Raw genomic sequence first — 23121 nt, forward strand, 5'->3', positions numbered from 1 at the left:
AGTGCAGATTTCATACGGGTGTTAGGAAGAATGACCCAATGTTGACCTGTGTTGACCTACTGCTCTGTCTTCCTTGAGGCCCCAAAAGGAAGTGAGCTTATATTACAGATGGAAAAATTGCCTACAGCCTTCAGGAAAACCGGTCAGAAGGGAGTAGGTTACCCTGACCGCATTGCCGAGGGACCGCTAGCAAACTGCTCTGGGTCGACACCTCTGGAAATAGGACAGTGAACACTAAGTGAACTCGTTCAGCAGAAGGGTCAGCTGGGATGGGGCCTTTTTCCTCCCCGGACGTAACCCCTGCCCTGTACTTGCCTGCAGGGGACTGCTGGTTTCTCGCAGCCATTGCTTGCCTGACCCTGAACGAGCGCCTGCTTTTCCGAGTCATACCCCACGATCAGAGTTTCACCGAAAACTACGCGGGGATCTTCCACTTCCAGGTGAGGGAACTGGAGTGTGGTTAAGAGGCCCAGCTGCTGTCCACCCAGCCCCGGTCTCCTGGCTTTGCCTTCCCAGCAGCTTCAGGAAAGGTTCCACCCACACCCTCCCTGCCTTGGCCGTGGGCAGGGACCCCCTTAAGGCCTCAGGCCTGCGAGGAAGCAGTTGTTTATCTCTGCCCCCTTAGCCTGTCTTCCCCTGCCCCCCCACCCCCCACCTTCCGCTGTGCCCCAGAAAGGCAGGAAGACATCCTGTTTGCTGGCCTGTGGGTCTATTTTTGCCTCTCCAGCTGGCTGGCTGCTACGGTATTACCCACAGCCCTTCTCAAGTAGGTCCCCAGCTACTAGCAATGGGAATTCGTAAGGCCCTTTGGTTCACGAAGGAAACAACAGGCGCCCTGCGTGATTATGGCTGCTTTTCTTGTTGCCCTTTAAGGTGGGTCTATACGACCTCTCGCACTCCCCTTTTCTAGGCCCTGGAAGGAAAGTCTGGTCAATCTGGGGACCAGGCTTCTGGTTCGGTCCCTAAATGAGTCTTTGGTTTCCAGACTCAATTAAACCACTGGAAATTTTCTAGATCCAAATTGTCCTGTCAGAGAGCCAAATCCTGGTGCTGGCCCAGCACTGAAGTGAGTTCCACATGTGGGGATCCAGCAGAGGCTGGGGTTCTGAGGCATCGATCTGTTTCCAGCCCTGGAAGCTCCTAATGTCCTGGAACTGACCTGAATCATCACTTGGTGTACCTGCTGATCTTGTACCTCAGCACTGAAGGCCTCAGAAAAGGTCCCTGATCAGGTTCAGGTTCACAGTCCTGCTGCCCTCTGAGCATGGGTAAGGCAGCCAGGTCCTCATTTTTGTTTCTCTCCTGGGCCATCAAGCTGCTAAGTATTCCTCTGATATTTCAAGGGTCTTATGCCTCGAGGGTCATATATAAAGACCAGATAGATTTTTGCCCTCTTTTCAATAAAGGAAAAAATGTCATTAGAAGGAGATTAAACCATATTTGGCCTTCCTCAGTTAAAACTGATTTGTTCAAGAAAGAACAACATCCAGGGGCTTCTGGGTGGTTCTGTCGGTTAAGTGGCCGACTCTTGATTTTGGCTCAGGTCATGATCTCAGGGCCATGAGATTGAGCCCCATGTCGGTCTCTTTGCTCAGTGTGGAGTCTGCTTCAGATTCTCTCCCTCTCCATCCAGCTCATGCTCTAGCTCAAATAAATAAATAAAACCTTAAAAAGAGAGAGAGAGAGAGAGAGAGAGAGAGAGAGAGAGAACAACATCCAGAACTGGAATTAGTAGACGATGATCCTGTTATGGCCAGAGTATATTCTGGGGCACTTCCCTCTTCCCTGTCAATCTTTCTTCTTCAGCAGCAATTTCTACCTTGTTTGTCATCAAGAAATCTATAATCAATACATCACCTTCACCTAGACCAGTAGTTCTCAACACTGGCTGCACACTAGAGTCAGTTAAAATACCTAAAATACAATACATAGACCCCACTCCAGACCTACTGATCAGGAGAATGAAAATCTCAAGTCCTCAGATATGCACGGAGCACCTACCATCCCCAGGACGGGGCTGGACTGTGTGGAAGAGATAAAGTGGTAGGTACCTCACTTTCTGCCCCCGAGGAACTCACAGTCCAGTTAGACAAAGATACACACACCCCCAAGCCATAAGAGCATGGGCAAGCACCAAGGCGCAGAGTGGAGGAAATGCGACTGTTTGTCAAAGAGACTCTAAGGAATGTGGAGTAGAGACACGTTTCCCAAAGGTGATCTGACAATGTGACTTGTTGCTTTTGTGCAGTTCTGGCGCTATGGAGACTGGGTGGATGTGGTTATTGATGACTGCCTGCCGACTTACAACAATCAACTGGTTTTCACCAAATCCAACCACCGCAATGAATTCTGGAGTGCTCTGCTGGAGAAGGCTTATGCTAAGTAAGACAACACTTTAGGTTGTGAGGCAGGGCTAGAGGTGGGGGGGCTGCAAAATCCAGTCAAAGTCCTGTCACTAGAGGAGGTATTGTGTGTGTGTGTGTGTGTGTGTGTGTGTGTGTGTGTGTTCAACTGTGACTCAAAGTCAGAGACAATCGGGTCTAGGAAGCAATGGCTCAAACTAAAAACACTATATTTAAGAGGAGAATGAAGACATGTGTAGAAAATCTTTAGATGTGGTTTCCCATAGTGAGCACTCTAATTCTGCCTTTAGAATTAAAGGTCGGTGTTGCAAGTCTTGGGTCTGAGCATTCTATCTCTGAAGCTCACATCCCAGGGTCTTGCTTGGCTCAACCTCCTGACCTTGCAGTATATTAATAAGGTCATGTTATCTCTCAACTTCGAAGCTTCACCGCAGCTACTACTAATGGCTTTAATGGAACCCTTCCGTTGGGTTTAGGGTATGGTGGAAAGAGAACTCTCAGGAGGTAGGAATAGCTGGGTTCTAGTCCCAGTGCTTCTGGGTCTCTGGTGCCTTGGGCAAGCCACTTGTTGGCCTCTGGAGCTCAGTTTTTCCAGTGTGAAGAAAGGGAGTCATGGTATCCATCCCGTTAGCTTTGCAGGGTTGTTGGGGGATTAGATAAGAAAACATCACAGGACCCGCGAGTAAAATTCTGGTGGCATGGCACCCGGGTCATGTCTCCTGGAACCCTGTGACCTCAGACTGGTCTTCATTCTCTCTCCAAGGCTCCATGGTTCCTACGAGGCTCTGAAAGGCGGGAACACTACTGAGGCCATGGAGGACTTCACAGGAGGGGTGACCGAGTTTTTTGAGATCAAGGATGCTCCCAGAGACATGTACAAGATCATGAAGAAAGCCATCGAGAGAGGCTCCCTCATGGGCTGCTCCATCGATGTAAGTCTGGGGTGTGGGATGCAGGGCAGGGAGCTGCCGACTGTCAGGAAGCCTGTCATGTGATGAAAAGCAGCATAGGGCTTTCCTCCGGGACAGGGTGGATGTTTTGTTTTAGGAAGCAGGCACTGGCTCTCAACTTTGAAAATTTCTCAAGGAAGAAGTGTTCCTGGGGATTTTCACCAAAGAGATGGGGCAAAGACATTCCAAGCCCTGGACTTTAGGTAGAAATAGGTCCAGAGGCCTGCGTCAGCACGGGCCTCCTGTAGTCAGTGGGGTTCGGCCTCAGCATGGCCCAATCAAGCTGGCCACATATCTGGTTCTGGACCAGAGCCCGCCATTCCCCAAGACAGCCTCCCAGTCCCTGAGCTTTGGTCTTGTCTCTCTTAGGACGTGGACTTTGTGTTGTAATCTGAGAGACGCTTGGCCAGCAGGCACGGCCTCGGTGTGGCAGAGTGGTGTGAACCGAGACGGGGGCCAAGGGGAAGGAGATGGTAGGCTGGCCAGGCCTCCTGACTTTCAGGAGACACACCTGCCCTGGAGGCTGCTTGGTGTGTAACAGTCTTGGCACCTTCCATCACTGAGGAAGGGGCCCAAGCTGAATTCCTGAATTTCCTTCCTTTGCCCGTACTCCAAATGGGTCCAAAAGCATGGGAAGATCAGTTAGCATTAAACACCCGTAGATGAACATTTTCTTTCTGTATCACTTTTCTCCATCTTGTCTCCATTCATGCTGTTTCTCTCTCTTTTCCTTGTCTGTCCCCGTCCTTCTCTCTGTCTCCTTCCCTTTCCATCACCCTCCCTTGTTTGCTCTCACTCCCTCTCCTGGACTGTCCTTGTTCCCATCGGGCGTCAGGATGGCACAAACATGACCTATGGAACCTCACCTTCTGGACTGAAAATGGGGGAGTTGATTGCGCGGATGGTGAGGAATATGGATAACTCGCAGCTCAGGGACTCAGACCTCGTCCCCAGAGGCTCAGATGACAGACCGACCCGGGTGTGTACACCTCCAGCTTTCAGGACTGACTACCCCTCTGGCCTGCATGACCCGGGCCTCCTGGTGTTAGATTCCCCTTAGCAGCCAGTGCCTCCCACACTGACCTCTGCATGGGCCTCCCAAGGGTCTGGGTTGGAATAACTTGCCCGCTCCAAGGCTCCTGAAGAAGGTGGGAGAGACCGGATCTGGAGGGAATCTCTGTGGGAGTTCCTTCATACCCGTGGTCCTGGCAGTTTCTCTGATAACAAATTAACAAGCGGAAATACAAGAGAGACTTCACTTATTTTAAAATACTTCTCCTCTTCTAATTCATTCAGTTGTTCCTTCAACACATATTTATTGAGCTCCTACTGAGTGCCAGACACTCCTTCTAGTAAACAAACAAAATAGTTTTTGTTCACTAGAATAGTCTCTTCCCTCATGGAGCTATATTCTAGTACTTTCGGAAGTAATGCACGTTCGCTGAAGAATACTGCCTGAGCCATCCAGAAAAGCACAGAGGAAAAATTAACCTACATTCTCTCCCATCTAAAGGTAGTTAACTCTAAGGATCTAGTATACATCCATCTAGGATTTTTCTTTGCATACAGTTCATCTAAATGTTTGTTTTTAAAATCTCATACTCTTTGTAGTTATGCTTTTCTCAGCCAGCTTTATGTTCTTAATATGCCAATATGAATTATATTGTTAATGTGTCTCCTAAAACATTTTTTTGGTGGCTGCACAGTATGCTGACATACAGATAAGGTATAATTTATTAACCCCATACCCTATTATTGGAAAATTGGATTGTTTTCTCTTTCTCGTGTTGGCTATTATTTTTAAATGCTATCATGAAAACATCCTAAGAGATGCGTCTTTGTGCATGTTGTGATGATCCTTTGGGACAGATTGCCAGTGGAGGATTGGCTAGGTGTGCATAAGTAATGCCAAAGGAGTCGTTGCAGGTGGTTTCCCAGGTCTAGACTTGAGGGATGTGTGGGTCTCCTGCCCCATCCCTTTCTATTCAGCATGATCTGGGTCATGTAAGGACTGAGATGTGGAAGAGGCTAAGATGCCAAAAAGCCCCGGCTCCACCCACATCCCTGAGCTTGGAAAGGCTCACGATCTGCACAGCCCAGCATGGCTGCCGGAAGCTCTTCTTAAAGCTGTCACATTACCAGGCAACGTGAAGCCACAGAGATATGGTCTAGGGCTCACTGGGCGTTGGAGATCCTACCCCTCGGCCGAGCATCTCCTGGGGCTGCCACTTGGGAATTTCTGCAAATGAAAAAGCTTCTCCTGCCTCTTAGGCTGAGTCATGTCTGAGCAGGACTCGCCTCTGGCCTCCTCCAGATTCCCCTCCCTGGGCACTGTGACTCTGGATTTCTCAAGTATCATGTTCTTGGTGGGTCTGGAGGACATGAGGGGATATACAGAAAGGAGGTTAGACCTATATATTTCATCTAACCTCTTTTCTCACTTCCTTTCTCTTCCGGGAGGAATCAGCTCTGGGTGGGCTCAGGGGATGGGGGGAGCCTGAGTCCCAGGGCAGCCGCCATCTGTCCCTGTTCCTCCTCTGAAGACCGCAAGAGATCCAGAAAGGAGGGGTGGGGGTGTTCTCGCCTACCTCGACATCGTCCCAGCCTCACGTAGATCTCCAATGGTCAGAACAGACCTTTTCAGGGCCACCAGCTTGAGGGGAACCACTGGTCTCGGCTGTGCCTTCTTGCCTCTCTGAAAGGGCCGGCAGTGGTCCTCGCATGGTCGGGAGGCCCCCTTTCAGAGCACGGAGGAGTCCTTGTCCTCACAGAACCTGGAAAATTACCTCATGTGCACTTTGTCTCAGAGGAGACAGAACTTCTGCCCCCCCAACCCCTGACAGGCTGTCTGGTTTTTGCTCCACAGACAATTGTTCCGGTTCAGTATGAAACAAGAATGGCTTGCGGGCTAGTCAAGGGCCATGCCTACTCTGTCACTGGGCTGGAGGAGGTGAGGCTGGTGCGGTGGGCGGGCTTGGGAGCCACTTGGGTCACCTCCCGGAGTCAGGACTTAGCTTCCTGGGCCCCTTCACCTCTGCAGAGCCTGCCTCCTCTTGGGGCGGGGCAGGGGGGGAGGGCGGGGCGGGTGTTCTGCTCAAGGTCTGGGTCCGGCGCCTGTGGCTGGAGGGCCCCGTCGCCCCCACCCTGGGATGGGTAAGAGGTGGATCTTGCCACAAGGTGGCGCTCAGATCATCTTTGCTTTTAGTGCTAAAGATGGCAGTTTTCCCCAACATTTCCAGGGAACAGATAGAAAGCGCTTTGGTTTTATGGAATTGATTTCACGGGTTCTCGTGTTTCCTGTTCTCTGGGAGTTGAACAGTTACAATATTTTGCTCCTGGCACGTCTGGCTGGAGACAGGAAACTTGTCAGGACCACTGTGCACAGCTGGGCAGGCTGGGCCCCATCCACAGGGATGGGCAGAGACTGGAGGAAGGGGCACCTTTTTCTAATTGGTCCACCTATGGGGGCCATTTGTCTGTAGTCCCTCAGCCGGCAGGGGTGTTTTGTTGTTGTTGGTTTTTTTTTTCTAATTCAAACAGAGACGCCTAGTGTGCTAGACTGGCCCCACAAAATACACCCTCCCTCCTCCCCTCAAGCTCATAATGGCCGGGAAAATCACTTCTTAGTAGATAGTCAAGCCCGGACCGCTGCAGACTCAGTCTTAGGGTTCTGACATTCCCTCTGCCATTCCACAGAGAGCCTCTGATTAGTCTCCTTGACCAGGACCAGGCAGTACAGGATTCTCTCCCTAGCCCCATCCTAGCCCTCAGGGCAAGACCGAAAACCCCCTTTCCAGGAAGGCCCAGACCAAAAGAGCTTTTTCTCTTTGTCCAAGGCCCTGTTCAAGGGAGAGAAAGTGAAGCTGGTGCGGCTGCGGAACCCCTGGGGCCAGGTGGAGTGGAACGGCTCCTGGAGTGATGGGTAGGTGAGGGGGGCCCGCAGAGCCCGGGGCCAGGCTGTGTTGGATACTGCACCATAAGAGTCCTACAAATGCCTCGTCTAAAATTACCCTCAAAACCCATGATCCGCAGAGGGGAAGAGGGGATGTGGGCTCCAGGGAAGGGCCTGCAGAGGAGCCAGGGGAGCTGGGGATCCACAGACCCCACTGATGGCCATTGGCTGAAAAGGAAAGATTCTAGAAAGCATGGGCTAGGTCCAGGTAGAAGCAAAGTTTGAAGGCAGGGGTCTGGACTAGAGTAGTGATTTCCCTTCTCTGTTTCCTTCTTTGTAAAATGGGAACAATGTTACCACTTACGCGGTGAGCTGGAGAGTGCCTAGCCAGTGCTAAGATTTCCTCTCTCTCGCTGCCCCTGAAAGATCTTGCTGCTTATCACCCAGAGGAATGAACTGGGTGCTGCAAAAGTAACAAACACAGGCAAATTATATGATGGCTGGAAAATATTTACAAAGCTTTCAGAGTGCACCCAGTCACTGGATCCCAAATGCCTCACTAAGTGGGGGGTAGCCCCTCGGGCTCTTTCATTCCCGAGAGGACATAGCAGGACTGGGTCGCTGCATGAGGACTCTTCAGCCCCTGGGCTTACCTCCACCCACGGCACTAGCATTGCTGGTTCATTCGGCTCTATCCTTCACTTAGTTATCACTGAGCACCTGCTGGACAGCAGGCACAGGTCTGGGCACTGAGGATATTCCCTGAACAGGCAGCCTCCCCAGAGAGACTGGGGTAATCTGCTGACTCTAGTCTTTTTACTGCCTCTTGCAGACATTCGCGGCATTCCTTCCCTCAGCAGTGAGACAAATTGTCACTTCCTCTGTGCCCAGGTGCTACTACCTAGGGACTTAGAAATGAACAGGGAGACACAGGCCCTGCCCCTGTGGACTTTAAGTTCCAGTGGGAAGGACAAAACGACCTCTAATAAGGAAGATGAAGGTCCCAAAGAGGGAGTCCCTCACCTAGTTTGGGTGGGATAGGAAGAGTAGAGGAAGGTCGCCGGAGAGAGCCACATAGGACTTAGGCTCTCTGCTCTGGGTAAGGCCCTCGGGGCCCCGTCAGCGGTTCGCTGGCCCAGGTCACCCACCGGGACCCTCGCTGTGTTCTCTAGCCCCATAGTTTGGCATCCAGCCTTAACCCACATCCTGCCAATGCCTCCCGGCTGGGAGTGCTGACAAGTGGGGCCCATCTCTGGGTCACTCAAAGAGACCACCCTCCCTGCTCTAGGTCCCTCCTTCTGCTCTCTGGAACCTCAGTTTCCCCTCGAGCATTCCCTGACCCCAAGCCCTTCCTCAGTCCCTTCCCTTGCCAAGGACAACCCAGTTTAGCTTTTTTCTCCTCAGTGTGCCTGAAACACAAATGTGCTTCATTTCCTCCCTCCTGAGGAGAGTACAGAAAACCAGCCAGCCTTTAGAAACATGCAGCCAGGCTATTTCTTGAGGTGGCAGGAGAAAGGAAATGTTTACATGCTTGGTCTTCTTAGAACTCAAACAGTTATTTATTAGAGGGCAGGCGCTGGTCTAAAACTTTTGCATGCATTTTGAATGCATTTCATTCATTGCTCGTCGCAGCCCTCTAAGTAGATGATAATACTCATTCCCCTTTTGCAGTTGGGGAAACAGACGCTGAGAGGTTAAGTGACATGCTCAAGGTTACACAGCTAGTACTGGTATTATTAAATGGAATCCTGGGGGGCGCCCGGGTAGCTCAGTCTGTTAAGTGTCCAACTCTTGATCTCAGCTCTGGTCTTAATCTCAGAGTTGTGAGTTTAAGCCCCATGTTGGGCTCCCTGCTGGGCATGAAGCCTACTTAAAAAAAAAAAAATTCTAAAACTAAATGGAATCCAGTTAGTCTATTTCCAGAGGTCAGCTCTTAACCTTTAAAGTGTGAGGAGGGATAAAAACAAACAAACAAACAAACAAACTGAGCCAGAGAGGGATCAAGCCCTTACAAACCCATTTAAGGTCTTATTCCTGCGGATGGTGAGAAGCTATTATTGGGTTTTACACTGAGGGAGTCAGATCAGATTTTCATTTTGATGCTTCATGCTTGCTGCAATTTGGAGGCGGGCTAGTCTTTCAACTTTTTCATATTTCTCTTGATACCTCCTGCACCAACCTACATCAGGCCTCCCCTTCTTCTTCCTTCCCTAATTCCTCCATTTTCCCTCCAGTTGGAAGGACTGGAGCTTTGTGGACAAAGCTGAGAAGGCTCGTCTGCAGCACCAGGTCACTGAGGATGGAGAGTTCTGGTGAGTCCAAGACCCAGGAGGCCCCGAAAGGTAAAGGATGAGGTGGGGAGCTGAAATCTCAAACCTCAATCCCCAGAAAGAGGCCATCAGACCCCAGCCCTCAGGAGATCTGGGCCCTGTTCTCCTCCTCCAGTCCAAGGCCCAGCAAGGATGGGGTTCTGAGAGGAGCTGACCAAGTCACAGTGGTGACTGAGCCTGGGACCAAGCCAGCATGATGTGGCTCCTGCCTCACCTGTGCCCCTCTGTGGCACATGCGGCTCCAGCTACTTGCTCCCTGGCCTTTGCAGAGCTGTCTTCTGAGCCAAGGCAGCTCTACTTTGCTCACCCAATGCCACGCTCACCCTTCACTCAGATCATTTCTACTCAGCCCTCAAGTCTCAGCTTCCAGGGAACTTTCTTCAGGATCCCCCTGTTTTGCCCAGGCCTGGGATTAATTAGTGAGACTCATCACCCTCGAAATTGCTTGCTTAGTTGTCTGCCTCTCTTTCTGCTGAGCCCAGCACAGTGGCTGGGTCCAGTACGGAGGGACACGGTTCTATTGGAGAACTGAAGTGCTGCCAAGCTCTCCCATCAAGGACATAGAAGTTTGAGTCATTCCTGGAAGAGATGCTAGTTTGGGGTGGAGACATGAGAACAGTGTGTACCCTAAAAAGGAGAGACAGGGTCGTCTCCGGGCCCATCCCCAAGTTCGTCTGAACTGTCTGATCGTGCAGAGCTTGTCCCAGCCTCCCACATGGGTCTCTCTCTTCCAACCCCTCAGGATGTCATATGACGATTTCATCTACCATTTCACAAAACTGGAGATCTGCAACCTCACGGCCGATGCCCTGGAGTCCGACAAGCTGCAGACGTGGACAGTGTCCGTGAATGAGGGCCGCTGGGTGAGGGGCTGCTCTGCCGGAGGCTGCCGCAACTTCCCAGGTGGGAGAGGCTCTGGATGGGGGAGGGGCCGCGCAGAACCAGTTCCAGGGGGAGCTGAGTCCCAGGGGTATCTTGTCTTATGAAACCCTCCCCATTTTACCGAGAAGGAGACGGCCAGGCTGAGGAGCGTGCAGTAGGGAGCTGGTAACAACTTTTAAGCAGGACACTGTGTCAGAACGATGCTGCATTCCTAATGCTGAGGATGGGGACTGAACCCAGAGTTAGCAGCGAGGGCAAGGGTGCAAGCCAGAGATGATGAGAGCCGGAGCAAGTCCCAAGCAGTGGAGATGGAGGGAAGGGGGCAGGTTCAGGGGACGGAATATTGGGTGAAGTCCCTGAAGAGTGACTTCAAGTTTCCCAGTTTGGGGGGGCCTGAGGGGATGGTGTCAGTGTCGCAACATAAGACACACAGGAGAAAAAAACTCAGCGTGTTGTTGGCTTTTTGGTGGAGTTGGTCGTGGGCTTGTAGGGAGGGGAGTTGAGCTGGGGACGTGGGAAGTTTGAGGCCCCTGTAGAATATCCAGGTGAAGATGTGTCACAGAGAATTGGATGCGCAGATTAGAATGGTCCTTGGTTGTATGATTAGAACTCAACATATATTTGTGGGAGAGAGGATGGAAAGAAGAGAAGAAGGAGGGAGGGAAGGAGGGAGGGAGGGAGTCAAATGCACATGGGGGCTGGGATCTGCATCGTCATTATGCAGGGACAGTTAAAAAGTGGATAAGACGGCCTGGGGGCATAGAACAGTGGGGTGGGAGAGAGGCCTGAGCCCACATCCCAGGGACCAACAGCATTTCAAGGGCAGGCGAGGAAAGGGAAGCCATCAGCAGAGACTGAGAATCACAGTTCAGAGAAGGAGGCGGAGCCAAACAGCCAAGCAGTGGGGCTCCATCTGTAGAAAGGTCCAGGCTACCTACTGCTCCCCCCACGTCATTTGACAAACGCCGGAATCACTCCTTCTGTATTTATTGAGCACCTAGAGGCAGGAGATAAGCAGGTCCCCTCTGTCTTATTCCTCTCCCTGCCCGTTCTCTGAGAGGCAGATCCGAACGTACATTTCCTTCCTGGGGGGCACAGACACTTTCTGGACCAACCCCCAGTACCGTCTGAAGCTCCTGGAGGAGGACGATGACCCCGACGACTCCGAGGTGATCTGCAGCTTCCTGGTGGCCCTGATGCAGAAGAACCGGCGGAAGGACCGGAAGCTGGGGGCCAACCTGTTCACCATTGGCTTTGCCATCTACGAGGTGTGCAGCTCCTGACCAGCTTCGGCCCTAGACACACATTACATTCCTCAGAGGGGAGGGTTTCGGGGGCTTCCCCAGTACTCAGTGACCCCCAGAACTCCTGGTATCGGGCCCACTTGTGTCAGAAGCTCTTAGATATTTGTCACAGGAGGAAAAAAACCTGGGATGGGGGAAGTGGAGTGGGGCTGGGGCTGGCTCGATAGGTGGTGGGAAATCAGGCTTCTGCACTCACTGCATGGTTGCTGGCATTCCCTTCCTGCGTGATTTTCATCCCGATTCAGATGTGAAATCCACAGAATCTGAGCATCTTCTTTTTTCTGTTTCTCCTCAAGGTTCCCAAAGAGGTATAGAAGTGGCAGTGACCAGCAATTGTGTGCAGCATTGCCCGGGGGTCCTGTGTCCGTCAGTGGCACATCGGGAAGCTTCCTGGTGGGGTTTGAGGGCAGGACTATGACAGGGGAGGGTCTTGCCTGTGTCACGAACTCCAGAGAGGTGCCTCAGGGTGGCCTCCCGACTGTCACTGTCACGATGTGCCCTTTCTTTCTTCCCACCAGAGACAGTCACACACATGCTCTCACACATTCATATTCATGTCTCACACACATGCGCACACACTTGCTCATACTCATACACATTTGCACTCACAATTACACACACACAGTCACACAGACACATTCTGAGGGTGACTGCCCTCTTTGGGATGGAGGAATCGCCTCCCTCAGACCCCAGCCAAGGCCCCTCCTGCCTCCTTGGGGTCCTTCCCCAGCCTGGAGGTGATTTGGAGCTGACCAGCAGCAGTTCCGGTAAGTGGGGGAATGATAGACTTGACCTTCACTTCTGAATCACAACAGAAAAGGAGGAGGAAATGGGGTAGGGAGCTCCGGGGATATTGAGCTATTTGAGGCCTTGGGAGTTGGAGGTAGGTAGGTCATGACTGTGAACTGGGTGACCAGGGAGTCGGGAAGAGACCCCCGGGGGGCTGTGAGCAGGACAGGGTGTCCTTCGCAAGGAGCTCAGTTCCTTGGCTCTTCTCTCCATCAGATGCATGGGAACAAACAGCACCTGCAGAAGGACTTCTTCCTGTACAATGCTTCCAAGGCCAGGAGCAAAACCTACATCAATATGCGAGAGGTGTCCGAGCGCTTCCGCCTGCCTCCCAGCGAGTACGTCATTGTACCCTCCACCTATGAGCCCCACCAGGAGGGAGAATTCATCCTCCGGGTCTTCTCCGAAAAGAGGAACCTCTCTGAGTGAGTCAGCCCCCTGTTCCCCACCTGTCCCTAAAAGCCCATGCAGCCCATTCCAGAGACTGGAGGCATGAGGTAGCTGGACCAGTCCCCTCTAGGAGTCCTGGATAGGCTGACCAGGCTGTCCGTCGTCCCTCTTCCCCTGCTCCTGAGCCACTAGCCTCACCTCCTCCATTCAGTCAGTCTGTCATCCCACAGATATTTCTTGAGCACCTGCTGTGTTCCAAGCACTCTTCTTATAGGCACTGAGGCTAGGCAGTGAATTAAACAAAGAAATCCCTGCCCTCGTGGAGTTTAACATTCTAACAGGAGACAAGGCATGGGGAAAAACACACACATATATGTTACAGGAAGATAAGTGATAAGAAGAAAGAAAGAGAGTAGGGAACAGGAATAGGAGGCATTGGGGGTGATGGAATTTTTAGGTAAGGTGGCCAGGGAAGTCAGCACGGCCATATCCTGCATTTTTGGTCATTGAAGATGAGCTCATAAGCCCGACTCCTCTGAACTCTGCCCTTGAAAGAAACACAAGGTCCATGGGTAGGTGGCTGGGCCTGACTTTGGGGAGCTCTGGGCAAAGCCAGCAAGAACCCATGTGTGTGCCCTTGGCTGCTGGGGCTGGTGCCAACATGGGGCTGGTTCCTGCGGTGGGAGAATTAGGTCCTGGCGTTCCTTTGAGGTCAGTCCCGATCTGGCTCTGAGAAGCTGCATGACCTGAGCAAATCCTCTCTGTGCTTCCTGCTTGCTCCTGGTGACACTGAGACCCCCCCCCCCCCACGTTTGTGTTTCTCACAGGGAAGTTGAAAATACAATCTCCGTGGATCGGCCAGTGGTGAGTGGTTTGGTTCTGATGTGTGAAAAGGTCCCGAGGGTCACCTTCCCTAATCCAGGCAGGGGAGAGAAGGGTGGTGGAGGGGAGAGAGGGTACTGGCAGAGGAAGATGGGAGTCTGGGGGCGTGCAGAGCAATTCTTCCACATTCTTGCAATTTTTCTTTGCCATGACTAGAGTAACAGGCCTCATGGCGCTGGGGCCACATAGCCTAGGGGCTAGGACATGCAGAAGAGAGTTCTAGAGGGGAGAAGTGGTTTGAACCGCTAGAGGGAGGGGTCAAAGCCATAGGAAGGGACACCAAGGGCAGCAACTAGCTTGGATTATGAGGGCCAATCTCAGATACATAATATACACACTAGCTCTGGAGTCAGTGTCAAAACCTGGGTCCTCCACCTACCAGCTGGGTGATTTGGACAAGTTACATAACCCCTCAGTTTTCCTCCTCTGTAAAATAGAATAGGAGGTGCCTTGCAAGGCTTTGTGATGTTGGAATTGGTGAGATCATGTATGTGAAGTGTCTGGCACAGCATGGGCTCCCACACGGTGGTTATTAGTCATGGGCTTTATATCTTACAAGGTACTTCTCCCGTGCATTACCTCACTTGATCCTTGCAAAGTTTCTGAGATGCAATAAGGTTATTATTATCCCTGGCATTAAAGTAAGGAAGGAGAGGCCCAGTGGGGTTAAATGGCTCCCTTGGGTTCCCAGAGCTCATAAGTGACAGGGCTGGAACTGACATCTAGATTCCTGGAGCCCAGGTTCAGGCTCTTTCCTTGGTCACATGCCAAGACCTGTTCCCAGGGATGTGAATCCCAGAGTTACAAGCACAGAGTTGGCGTATGTGGTGTCTCCTTGTATTAAGGAGTCTTGTGCCTGCCTTAGGCCTTGGGGCCCTGGTTTGTAAACCAGTCCCTTGTGCTGTGTGACTTTGGCCAATAAGAGTACAGCAAATGCCCCACCGAACTGTCTTCTGGGTAGTCACACTCACGGTTCTAATCCTGACCCTGTCCAAGTGCCTTCTGAATTATCACGGGACATTGGTTTTAGTATTAAGTGCATTTGGTTCTGTTCTTATCTTTTATTTTATATATTTTTAAAGATTTTATTTATTTATTTGAGAGAAGGAGAGAGCACACGCAAGGGGTGGGGCAGAGGCAGAGGCAGAGGGACAAGCAGACTCCCTGCTGAGTGTGGAACCCAATGCAGGGTTTGACCCCAAGATCACGACCTGAGCCAAAGTCAGACGCTTAACCCACTGAGCCACCCAGGCGCCTCTATTCTTATCTTTTAAACATTAGTCATCAGGGTAGTATATTTATCAGGAATTTCAAACTCAGGAGAGTATGGGAACTGGCATGCCACCTGAACAGGGCAGGCAGGTGTGGGGGTTTGGATGTCCCTGGACACAGGCATATGGCCTGCAGTTCTCAACAGACTCTTAAGCTTCAGTGTTGGAGGGACAACTGGAGTGGTGGTGACTGTGGCATCTGGAGGGCGCCGACAGCAGCTACTCTCAGCTCCCCATTTTTGCCACAGTGGGTCGCAGGCGCATGCAGCCTGCCAGACCTTCTAGTTTTATTTATTTTTTAAAGCCCCAAACCTAGATTTCCATATTAAGTCTCTCCCTGTTAAATATTTGCAAAAACAACAGAAAAAAAACAAAAAAGAAAACAAAACCCAAAACTCTGTAAATCAAACAAAATTCATTTTTAGGCCAATTTGGGTGAGCCACTTCTTTTGGTGTTTTAGTAACTAACTTCCATTAAAAATACAAAACATTGGCGCCTCGGTGGCTCAGTCATTAAGCGTCTGCCTTCGGCATAGGTCATGATCCCAGGGTCCTGGGATCGAGCCCCGCATCAGCTCCCTGCTCCGTGGGAAGCCTGCTTCTCCCTCTGCCACTCCCCCTGCTTGTGTTCCTTCTCTCACTGTCTCTCTGTCAAATAAATTAATTAAAAAAAAAATACAAAACATTAGCCAGAAGATCCCTTTCCTCGGTGGTGTCCAGAATAGGAGTGGATTATAAACCAGAGCCGCCACCAGGGCAGCCACCGGTCTCTGGGCCCAGAAAATTCTCACCTCCCTTCACCCTCCAGGCCTCTTTTGGTTCTATGTAGGCCAGATTCCTGGACCCCGGAACCTCACCCCAAGCTGAGGACCAAGTCACAGGGAAGCCAAAAGCCACTGGGTTTTCTGGAAACTTGACTTTCACTCATTCTGCATTTATTGTTTCCTTTCCTTATGCAGAAAAAGAAAAAAACCAAGGTGGGTGTAACAGGGTGAGTGGGTAGACAGCAGAGGGTGTTTGTGCATGTGTGTGTGTGACTGCATGTGTACCAGACTTGCCTCCTCCCTCACTGCCCGCCCCCCCGCCACCCTCCTGGGCCCGAGGTGCAGCTCTGGGTGTGGACCAATGTTACACGGGCCAAGGGAAGGCTGCGTGCCAGGCACTCTTCCAGGTGCTTTGCATGGATATGCTCAATCCTCACAACGACCCTGTGAAACTGGTACTGTTAGTATCCGCACTTTCAGAGGACAAGGTACAGACAGATGAACTGACTTGTCCAAGGCTGCAGAGCCAGTAAGTGTTAGAGCCCGCACTGGGAGCCGGGCAGTCTGGCCCCAGAGTCTGCTCTGCACCCCCATGCCCACCTCTCCAATGAGGGAGGGAGGGGATTGCCAACCAGTGAAAACGGCCTCTTGCAAAAACCAGAAGGAGCACCCCTTTTCTCTCAGAAGTGGGTTTGGCTCTGCTAAGCAAGGCTTGATTCTTGGAGGGAATGGCAGCTGGTTGTTTCTCAGGGTACAGTGAGATAGGTGTGTGAGGGTTTCCAAGGAGGTGGTCTCAAGATACCAGCCACCTGCTCTGTAGACAGGACTGCTCCTTCTCCCTCCTTTCTTTTCCCTGCCTGCTCCCCACTCATCCTTTTTTCTTGGCCTGCTGGGGTTGGGGCAAAAGAGGATGCCCAGAGAGGCTAAGTCATTGCTGGGGCTCTTATTCCAGGAGACGCTCTTGTTCCAAATCCCCTTCTAGACAAGTGATCTCTCATTCCAAACGCAGGCTCCGCTAAGCCATGGGACCCAACAGACTCGGCATGCTGCGTCCAGCTAGCAGTGGGGAAGAGGGAAGAGATCTCACAGCCCCAGAGGAGCTCATCAACCTGACTGGTTTAATGGGGAATGAGAGCTACCTGGGCAGCTTCCCCTCTTGGGGGTCTTGGTAGGTTGTGGTGATCTATGGATTCACCAGGGCCTCTAAGATCTCCTCCTATGTGTCCTGGTTATAACCACTCGGCTGTAAGGACACTATTGCTAAAGGCGACCATGTGTGCTTAGAGCATCTCAGGGGCCTCCGAGCTAAGCTTTCATCTGGGACCAGGGGCACTGTTCCCTTTGTGTAGTTTTAGAATTCAAGATTACAGTTGTTGAGCAATTCAAACTCCCTCCTACATCCTTGTTCCGTTTACCCCATAACCTTCCCATGGTCTCCAGGGCCTACCATGATGGCTAACCCGTTCCAAATTTTGGGTTGACCAGAGTGCCATCCGGAAATGACATTTGAGAATCTTCAAGCCCATGAGGTAGTTGCCATAGGCCATCAGACAAAGTTTGGTGCTAGTGTTTATGGTGGTTCCTGGAAAGATCCAACATAGAGGTCCTCTGAGTATTGAAGCTGGTGCAGACCAGAGCTGACATTGATCAAGCACCTACCACATATCAGGCACTGTGCTAGGGGTAAAACATACACTGCTTTCTGTTACAACAGCATCTATGACGTAGGTGCCATTATCATTCCCTTTCTGTAGATAGTTTACAAATATTCAGAGAAGTGAAGAAACTTGCCCAAGGACACACAACTAAGGAGTGGGGAAACTGGAAGCCATATCTATCTGCTCTAAACCCATGTTTCTTGCCCTTACCAATCTGGTTCAGGCTCCTTACACTCCAAGACCTGTGTTATCCAGACCCACACTTAGGCCCAGAGACGTGTGCCTTAGCAGGGGTGACCCATGGACACACCATGTCCATAGGCACACATTTCCCCTGCAACTGTGATCCACACCTGCTCTAGGATCCCCACAAGAATCACTTGCTTGAGCAAGACCCTTTGCTTGAAAGGCAGGGCAAGCCAGGGCCTTTGGGGCCTGCTGGGAACCAAAGTTCTGGAAGCTTGTTTCCACAGGTCTGCCCATTGGTGCTGTTCTAGATGAATAGCATGGAAAAGCAGAGATTCAGAAACTAGTCAGGTTGCTTTTCTGCACTGAGAGACTCTGATTGCCCCATTGCTTTCTGCACGGCAGCCACAAACCCTGACGCGTTAGCTTTCTTCTGACTTTCCCTGTGCGGCATATGGCTCCACCTAGGATCCACGTAGCATGGCAACTGCTCTCTACTCTTTTTGTGTCCTCTTCACTTGCATGAGCATGTCTTGAGTCTGAAATATTTTGCAGTACAATTTTATACTTGGTATCTCATGCGCACCCCCACCCAAGAGTCCTATGGGAAAGGTCAAGCAGGTTTTGTCATCCACATTAATGGATGAGTAACCAGAGGCCAGAGAGGATATTGCTTGTATGTGAGGGCAGCGCTGGACTTCCAGCTCTGTGTTCTGACCTCTCCCCCACTGACTGTGCCACTAATCCGAGACCTTTTTTCAGTCTGTCCTCTGCAGAGTCGTAGAGGTTCCTTGTTGGTGCCTCCCAGCTACCATGGGTGACATGGGTGTGCTGAGGGAAAAAAGCTCTATCCTCTTCATCGGGCAGAGAAGCTTGTTTTCAATGACTTCATATACACTGGGCTTCTGGGGAAATTTAATTTGAACAGTATTTCCGTTTAAAAAGAAAAAGCCTCCAAAATACTTGAAAAATATAAATCACACTGCTTTTAACACTCTTAGCATTTTCACGTGTACTGACGACCTTAACCCTCAGAGCTCCACCATCAGGAGATAAGGAACTGAGATAGTTTCTATAGTTTACAGATATTCAGAGAAGTGAAGAAACTTGCCCAAGCACACACAACTAATAAGTGGGGAAACTGGAAGCCATATCTATCTGCTCTAAGCCCATGTTTTTACTTGAAACATGCTTGAAAGGCAGGGCAATGGAGGCCCATCAAGACTTAGCATCTTTCCCCAAGTCACAGACAGCTTGCTAGTGGCAGGGATGGAGCTCGGACTGAGGTTCAAGAGCTCCCAACTCTGCTCTTCTCTTCATTGGACAAAGCTGCTCCAGGAGGGAGGCTGCATCCACGTGCCCGCTCAGCCTGTAATCCCTGCTTCCTTCCTGCCCCTTCCCCACTTCCCTCTTCTCTCCAGCCCATCATCTTCGTTTCGGACAGAGCAAACAGCAACAAGGACCTGGGTGTGGACCAGGAATCAGAGGAGGGCAAAGACAAAACAAGCCCTGATAAGCAAGAGAAATCCCCACAGGTTTTTGAGCATGTGGCATGAATGGGGTGGCCAGCGTACCCTGGAGTCCTCTGGATTGGAGGGGCTCTAGGGTGGGGTGTCCCTATAACATCTGGAGGTTTGGATGTATCCCACTGACCTTTTCTCTCATCAAGTTCTCCTAAAATTTGGGGTGCTGCTTGGGTGAATGTCTTGGGGGTTGGCAGCCACACCACGCCAGTGCTGGGCCTGGGAAGGACGGGCTGAGCCTGCCCGTTGGAGCCCCCAGCCCGGACAGTGAAGGAAACGGGAGGCAAAGCCTGAGACACAACCAGCTTGAGAGAGCCCAAGACAGAGCAGCCCCTGTTTCCTGGTATCTTCGAGCTCTTGACAGTGAGAGGAATAGAGGATAGTAGCAGAAAAGGGGGTGGACCTCAGAAATGGAGGCCCGCAGAGCCCAGGGAAGGGTGTTCTATTCAAGTGGAGAGAGGGGGGCATAGAAACTTAGTGGCTTTTCACCCAAAGCCCACAGACAAAGCCAGGGCCACGTCCTCTATGCTGCAGGGTCCATGCAGTGGAGTGGGGGGTCGTCCGAGGACTTAGCCTTGAAGACACAGGTGGACACAGGTGGCTGGAGGTGTCAGAATGCTCTGGCCCCCTCTGTCCTTCTCATCTGGTTGAGAAGGTCAAGTTGAAAACAGTGGGGAAGGCTCTAGCTGGTGGGTGGGGAGAGAGGGCCAAGGGGGCTGTCCACATGTCTGCATGGCTGATGTAAGCTCTCTGGCTAGGATGTCTGGCATGAAGGGTCACTGGGGCCTAGAGGAGTCTCACTCCAGCTCACTAGGCTCAACTAAGAAAGAAAAGCTTTTGTCCTGTACCCAGCTCCTGCTGCCACCTAGGGCTGTTTCGACACTCTGGCTCCTTCGGCCCTGAAAGAATTTCCTCCTGCGTCTGCCCATCTCCCTGATGACCTGTGAACCAGTCTTCCTTTGTGCTTCCACAGCCACGGCCTGGCAACACTGACCAAGAGAGTGAGGAGCAGTTGCAATTCCGGAACATTTTTAGGCAGATAGCAGGCGATGTGAGTACCGCCAACCCTGACTCCTCTCCTGCTCAAATGACCGGTTATTTCACTATTGTTCAGTAGAGGTCATTAGGCTTTTGGTGGAAGCAGGGGCTATGTATGTGTAGTACAGAAAAAACCCACCAGTCAGGTCCTAGACCATCATCCGCTTGGGTGGCTCAGAGGCCTTTATGCCCTGAGCTGCCCACTGCAGTCTGGACGTGGAGGGTGCCGTGTCTTCCTTGGAAAAGCCCCGGCTTCCCAGGACAGCACGGCAGTGACCGAGACTTGACAAGCACGGACAGCTGGGACTTGTTTTGCAGACTGTTCTTCTCTACTTCCTTCCTCCTCAGGACATGGAGGTCTGTGCAGATGAGCTCAAGAATATCCTTAACACGGTTGTGAACAAACGTGAGTGGTTCACAGTGTATGTGGAGGACGGGCAGGCAGGAGCGGGTGTCCAGGTACCTGAAAGAAGCTCCTCACTCTTCCCTACCCCCCAGATAAGGACCTGAAGACACAAGGGTTCACGCTGGAGTCCTGCCGTAGCATGATCGCCCTCATGGATGTATCCTTCCTGCTGCCCTTCCCCACCACACTTCTCTGTCATCAGCCCCTGTGCAGCCCACGGGGGCCAAGGCAACAAGGGGTGCCCAGTCAGAAAGAGAGGCCCAAATTTGTGCCTAAGGGAGGACTTGAGGTCCTGAGCTACTGGTCTGAAGGGGGCTGTTGGAGGAGGCACAGCTGGGCAGGACATTGGGCTATAACCAGCCCCTAACCTCTGCCCTCACCTCAGGCCTAGGATTCTGCCCAGGGCCTGGTCTAAGCCAACATGGTCCTGAGGAGACAGGCTCCCTGGGTTTTAGAGCAGACACGAACTCTGACTGCGGAGGCGTGGAAGGGAGGGTTAAATACCAGGACAGGGCAGTGGGTGGCTACCCGGGGCAGAGCCTTCCTGTGAGGTGACCTTCCCTGTAGTCGCTAGAACCCTCTCCTCCCGGTCCAGGGGGATCTCGCTATGCGTGTCCTGTAGCCCTGACCTCCTTCCTCCAGACAGATGGCTCTGGCAGGCTGAACTTGCAAGAGTTCCATCACCTCTGGAAGAAGATTAAAGCCTGGCAGGTGAGAAGAGAAGGAAGCATGCGAGTGAAGGAGGGGGGCTAATTCAGGGGTTTACCGTGTAACCTCTGTCTGCAAATTTTCTGTTGCCAGAGAATTTTCAAACACTATGACACAGACCAATCTGGTACCATCAACAGCTATGAGATGCGAAATGCAGTCAATGACGCAGGTGCTGGGGAAGACGGTGGGGGGCGGGGACACGGACAGGGCTAGCGGAGTCGGTGGGTTGGGGGGACAGAGGAGGGACACGGGGTGGCTGAGAGGCAGGGAACAGGACATAATGCAGGCAAGGACTCAGCCTACTTCCTCCTTCCCCACGCCGCCCTCCACAGGTTTTCACCTCAACAGCCAGCTCTACGACATCATTACCATGCGCTATGCAGACAAACACATGAACATCGACTTCGACAGCTTCATCTGCTGCTTCGTCAGGCTGGAGGGCATGTTCCGTAAGTGTGGGGGCCGCCCTTCCGCGCCCTGGGGCCGGATGGCCGCACCGGTAGGAATCTCGGCCTGACCATCTTCCAGTCTACCCTCTCCAAGCTGAACAAAGGCAAAGGCCCACTTTAAGCTCAGAATGGGCTGGTAAAGGGAGGGTGATTGTGCCTACCCTGCCTGGCACATTTTTGTGCTGAAGGACAGTACGTAGCAGACGGTCCTCTGAAGAGAAGTTACAGTAGTGGAGGGGAAGTGAGCCTGCAACTGCCTGTGTGTTCTTCCCCACAGGAGCTTTTAATGCATTTGACAAGGATGGAGACGGTATCATCAAACTCAACGTTCTCGAGGTAAAGCCTAACAGAAGCAGTATATTCACCCTGTACCTTAAAATTCCAGGTGGAGGGTGATTGGAGGCACTGTGTGCTCCTCGCTTCCAAATGCTGGGGGAGGGATGGCCTAGGAAAGGAATAGAAAGGCAACTTCATAGGGAATGCATATTGGGGGAAGACTCCAAAGGGTACTCAGATCCTAAAAGGCTTTTCTGCTGGAAAACATACCTTCCTAGTAGAGATCGGAGAAGCAGGCCCTAAACCACTGCTTCTTAGAAAATCTTCCCAGGGTCTGGCATGCTGGGGCTGTCATTCTCCCCCCACCTTATCAGACCCTTAGGGTTGGGCTCTCTTTTCTTGGTTGCATTCTGATCTTGGGACTTCCTCTTTCAGTGGCTGCAGCTCACCATGTATGCCTGAACCAAGCTGGCCTCATCCAAGGCCATAGAGATCACTCAGGATTTCCATTTCATCCAATATAGCTAGAGCCACTTACCTCAAAGGACACTGTAGCTGCGCCCCGCCCGGCCCCCCAGCAAGCCTCCAGGCACCTCATCGTGTTCCTCCTCTGCTTCACTCCCCACTCGGCCTCAGGGCATCTGTCCATCTGTCACACCCACACTGACCCTTCAGTTAAGGAATGAGAGAGAATAATTTTGTCCTTTCGCCACATGGAGCCACGTGTCTGTCTGCCTCAGCAAGTTGTAGTCCAGCTGAGCGGTTTGCTCAGGATCTGAGCGGCCTCAGCTCTGAAGTAAATGCTCTCCTTAGCTTGCCCTAGGCTGTTCACAGAAGCGTTTGCCAATGGCACTCAGCACTTCCTGTGTTAGTGTCCTCCATCGCCTTCGTGTCACCCATGGGACGGTAACCAAACTAGCACTTGGTTCTCATTGTTTCAGGATGGGCCTGCTCTGGGATAAACTAGCTCAGTGGAAGAGGGCTGGATACTGACTCATAAGGTTGGCTGCATTCTGAAAAAGAGTTGATCTAAATAAAGGCATGTGTATGGCTGGTT

The 23121-nt window shown here is 51.7% G+C and overlaps 1 protein-coding gene across 6 annotated transcripts in view; it reads left to right on the forward strand.

The window, feature by feature from the left end:
- CAPN3 (calpain 3) overlaps positions 1-23121 on the forward strand; it is a 46536-nt gene extending 23415 nt beyond the window's left edge. For 2 of the 6 annotated variants that reach the window (XM_028094487.2, XM_028094479.2), the window contains exons 3-21: positions 322-440; positions 2249-2382; positions 3127-3295; positions 6180-6263; positions 7150-7235; positions 9440-9517; positions 10278-10438; positions 11516-11685; positions 12018-12029; positions 12727-12935; positions 13728-13764; positions 20158-20235; positions 20571-20628; positions 20721-20785; positions 21271-21339; positions 21430-21508; positions 21672-21788; positions 22066-22124; positions 22500-23121. In XM_028094487.2, coding sequence (XP_027950288.1) covers positions 322-440; positions 2249-2382; positions 3127-3295; positions 6180-6263; positions 7150-7235; positions 9440-9517; positions 10278-10438; positions 11516-11685; positions 12018-12029; positions 12727-12935; positions 13728-13764; positions 20158-20235; positions 20571-20628; positions 20721-20785; positions 21271-21339; positions 21430-21508; positions 21672-21788; positions 22066-22124; positions 22500-22526 — 1811 coding nt within the window. In that variant the 3' untranslated portion in view covers positions 22527-23121. The other 4 variants (XM_028094486.2, XM_028094485.2, XM_028094484.2 and 1 more) reach the window with 4 other exon arrangements.

Source organism: Eumetopias jubatus, unplaced genomic scaffold, assembly GCF_037043125.1.
Source record: "Eumetopias jubatus isolate StellerSeaLion01/CBP00866 unplaced genomic scaffold, mEumJub1_p1.0 scaffold_7, whole genome shotgun sequence".
Lineage (NCBI taxonomy): Eukaryota > Metazoa > Chordata > Mammalia > Carnivora > Otariidae > Eumetopias > Eumetopias jubatus.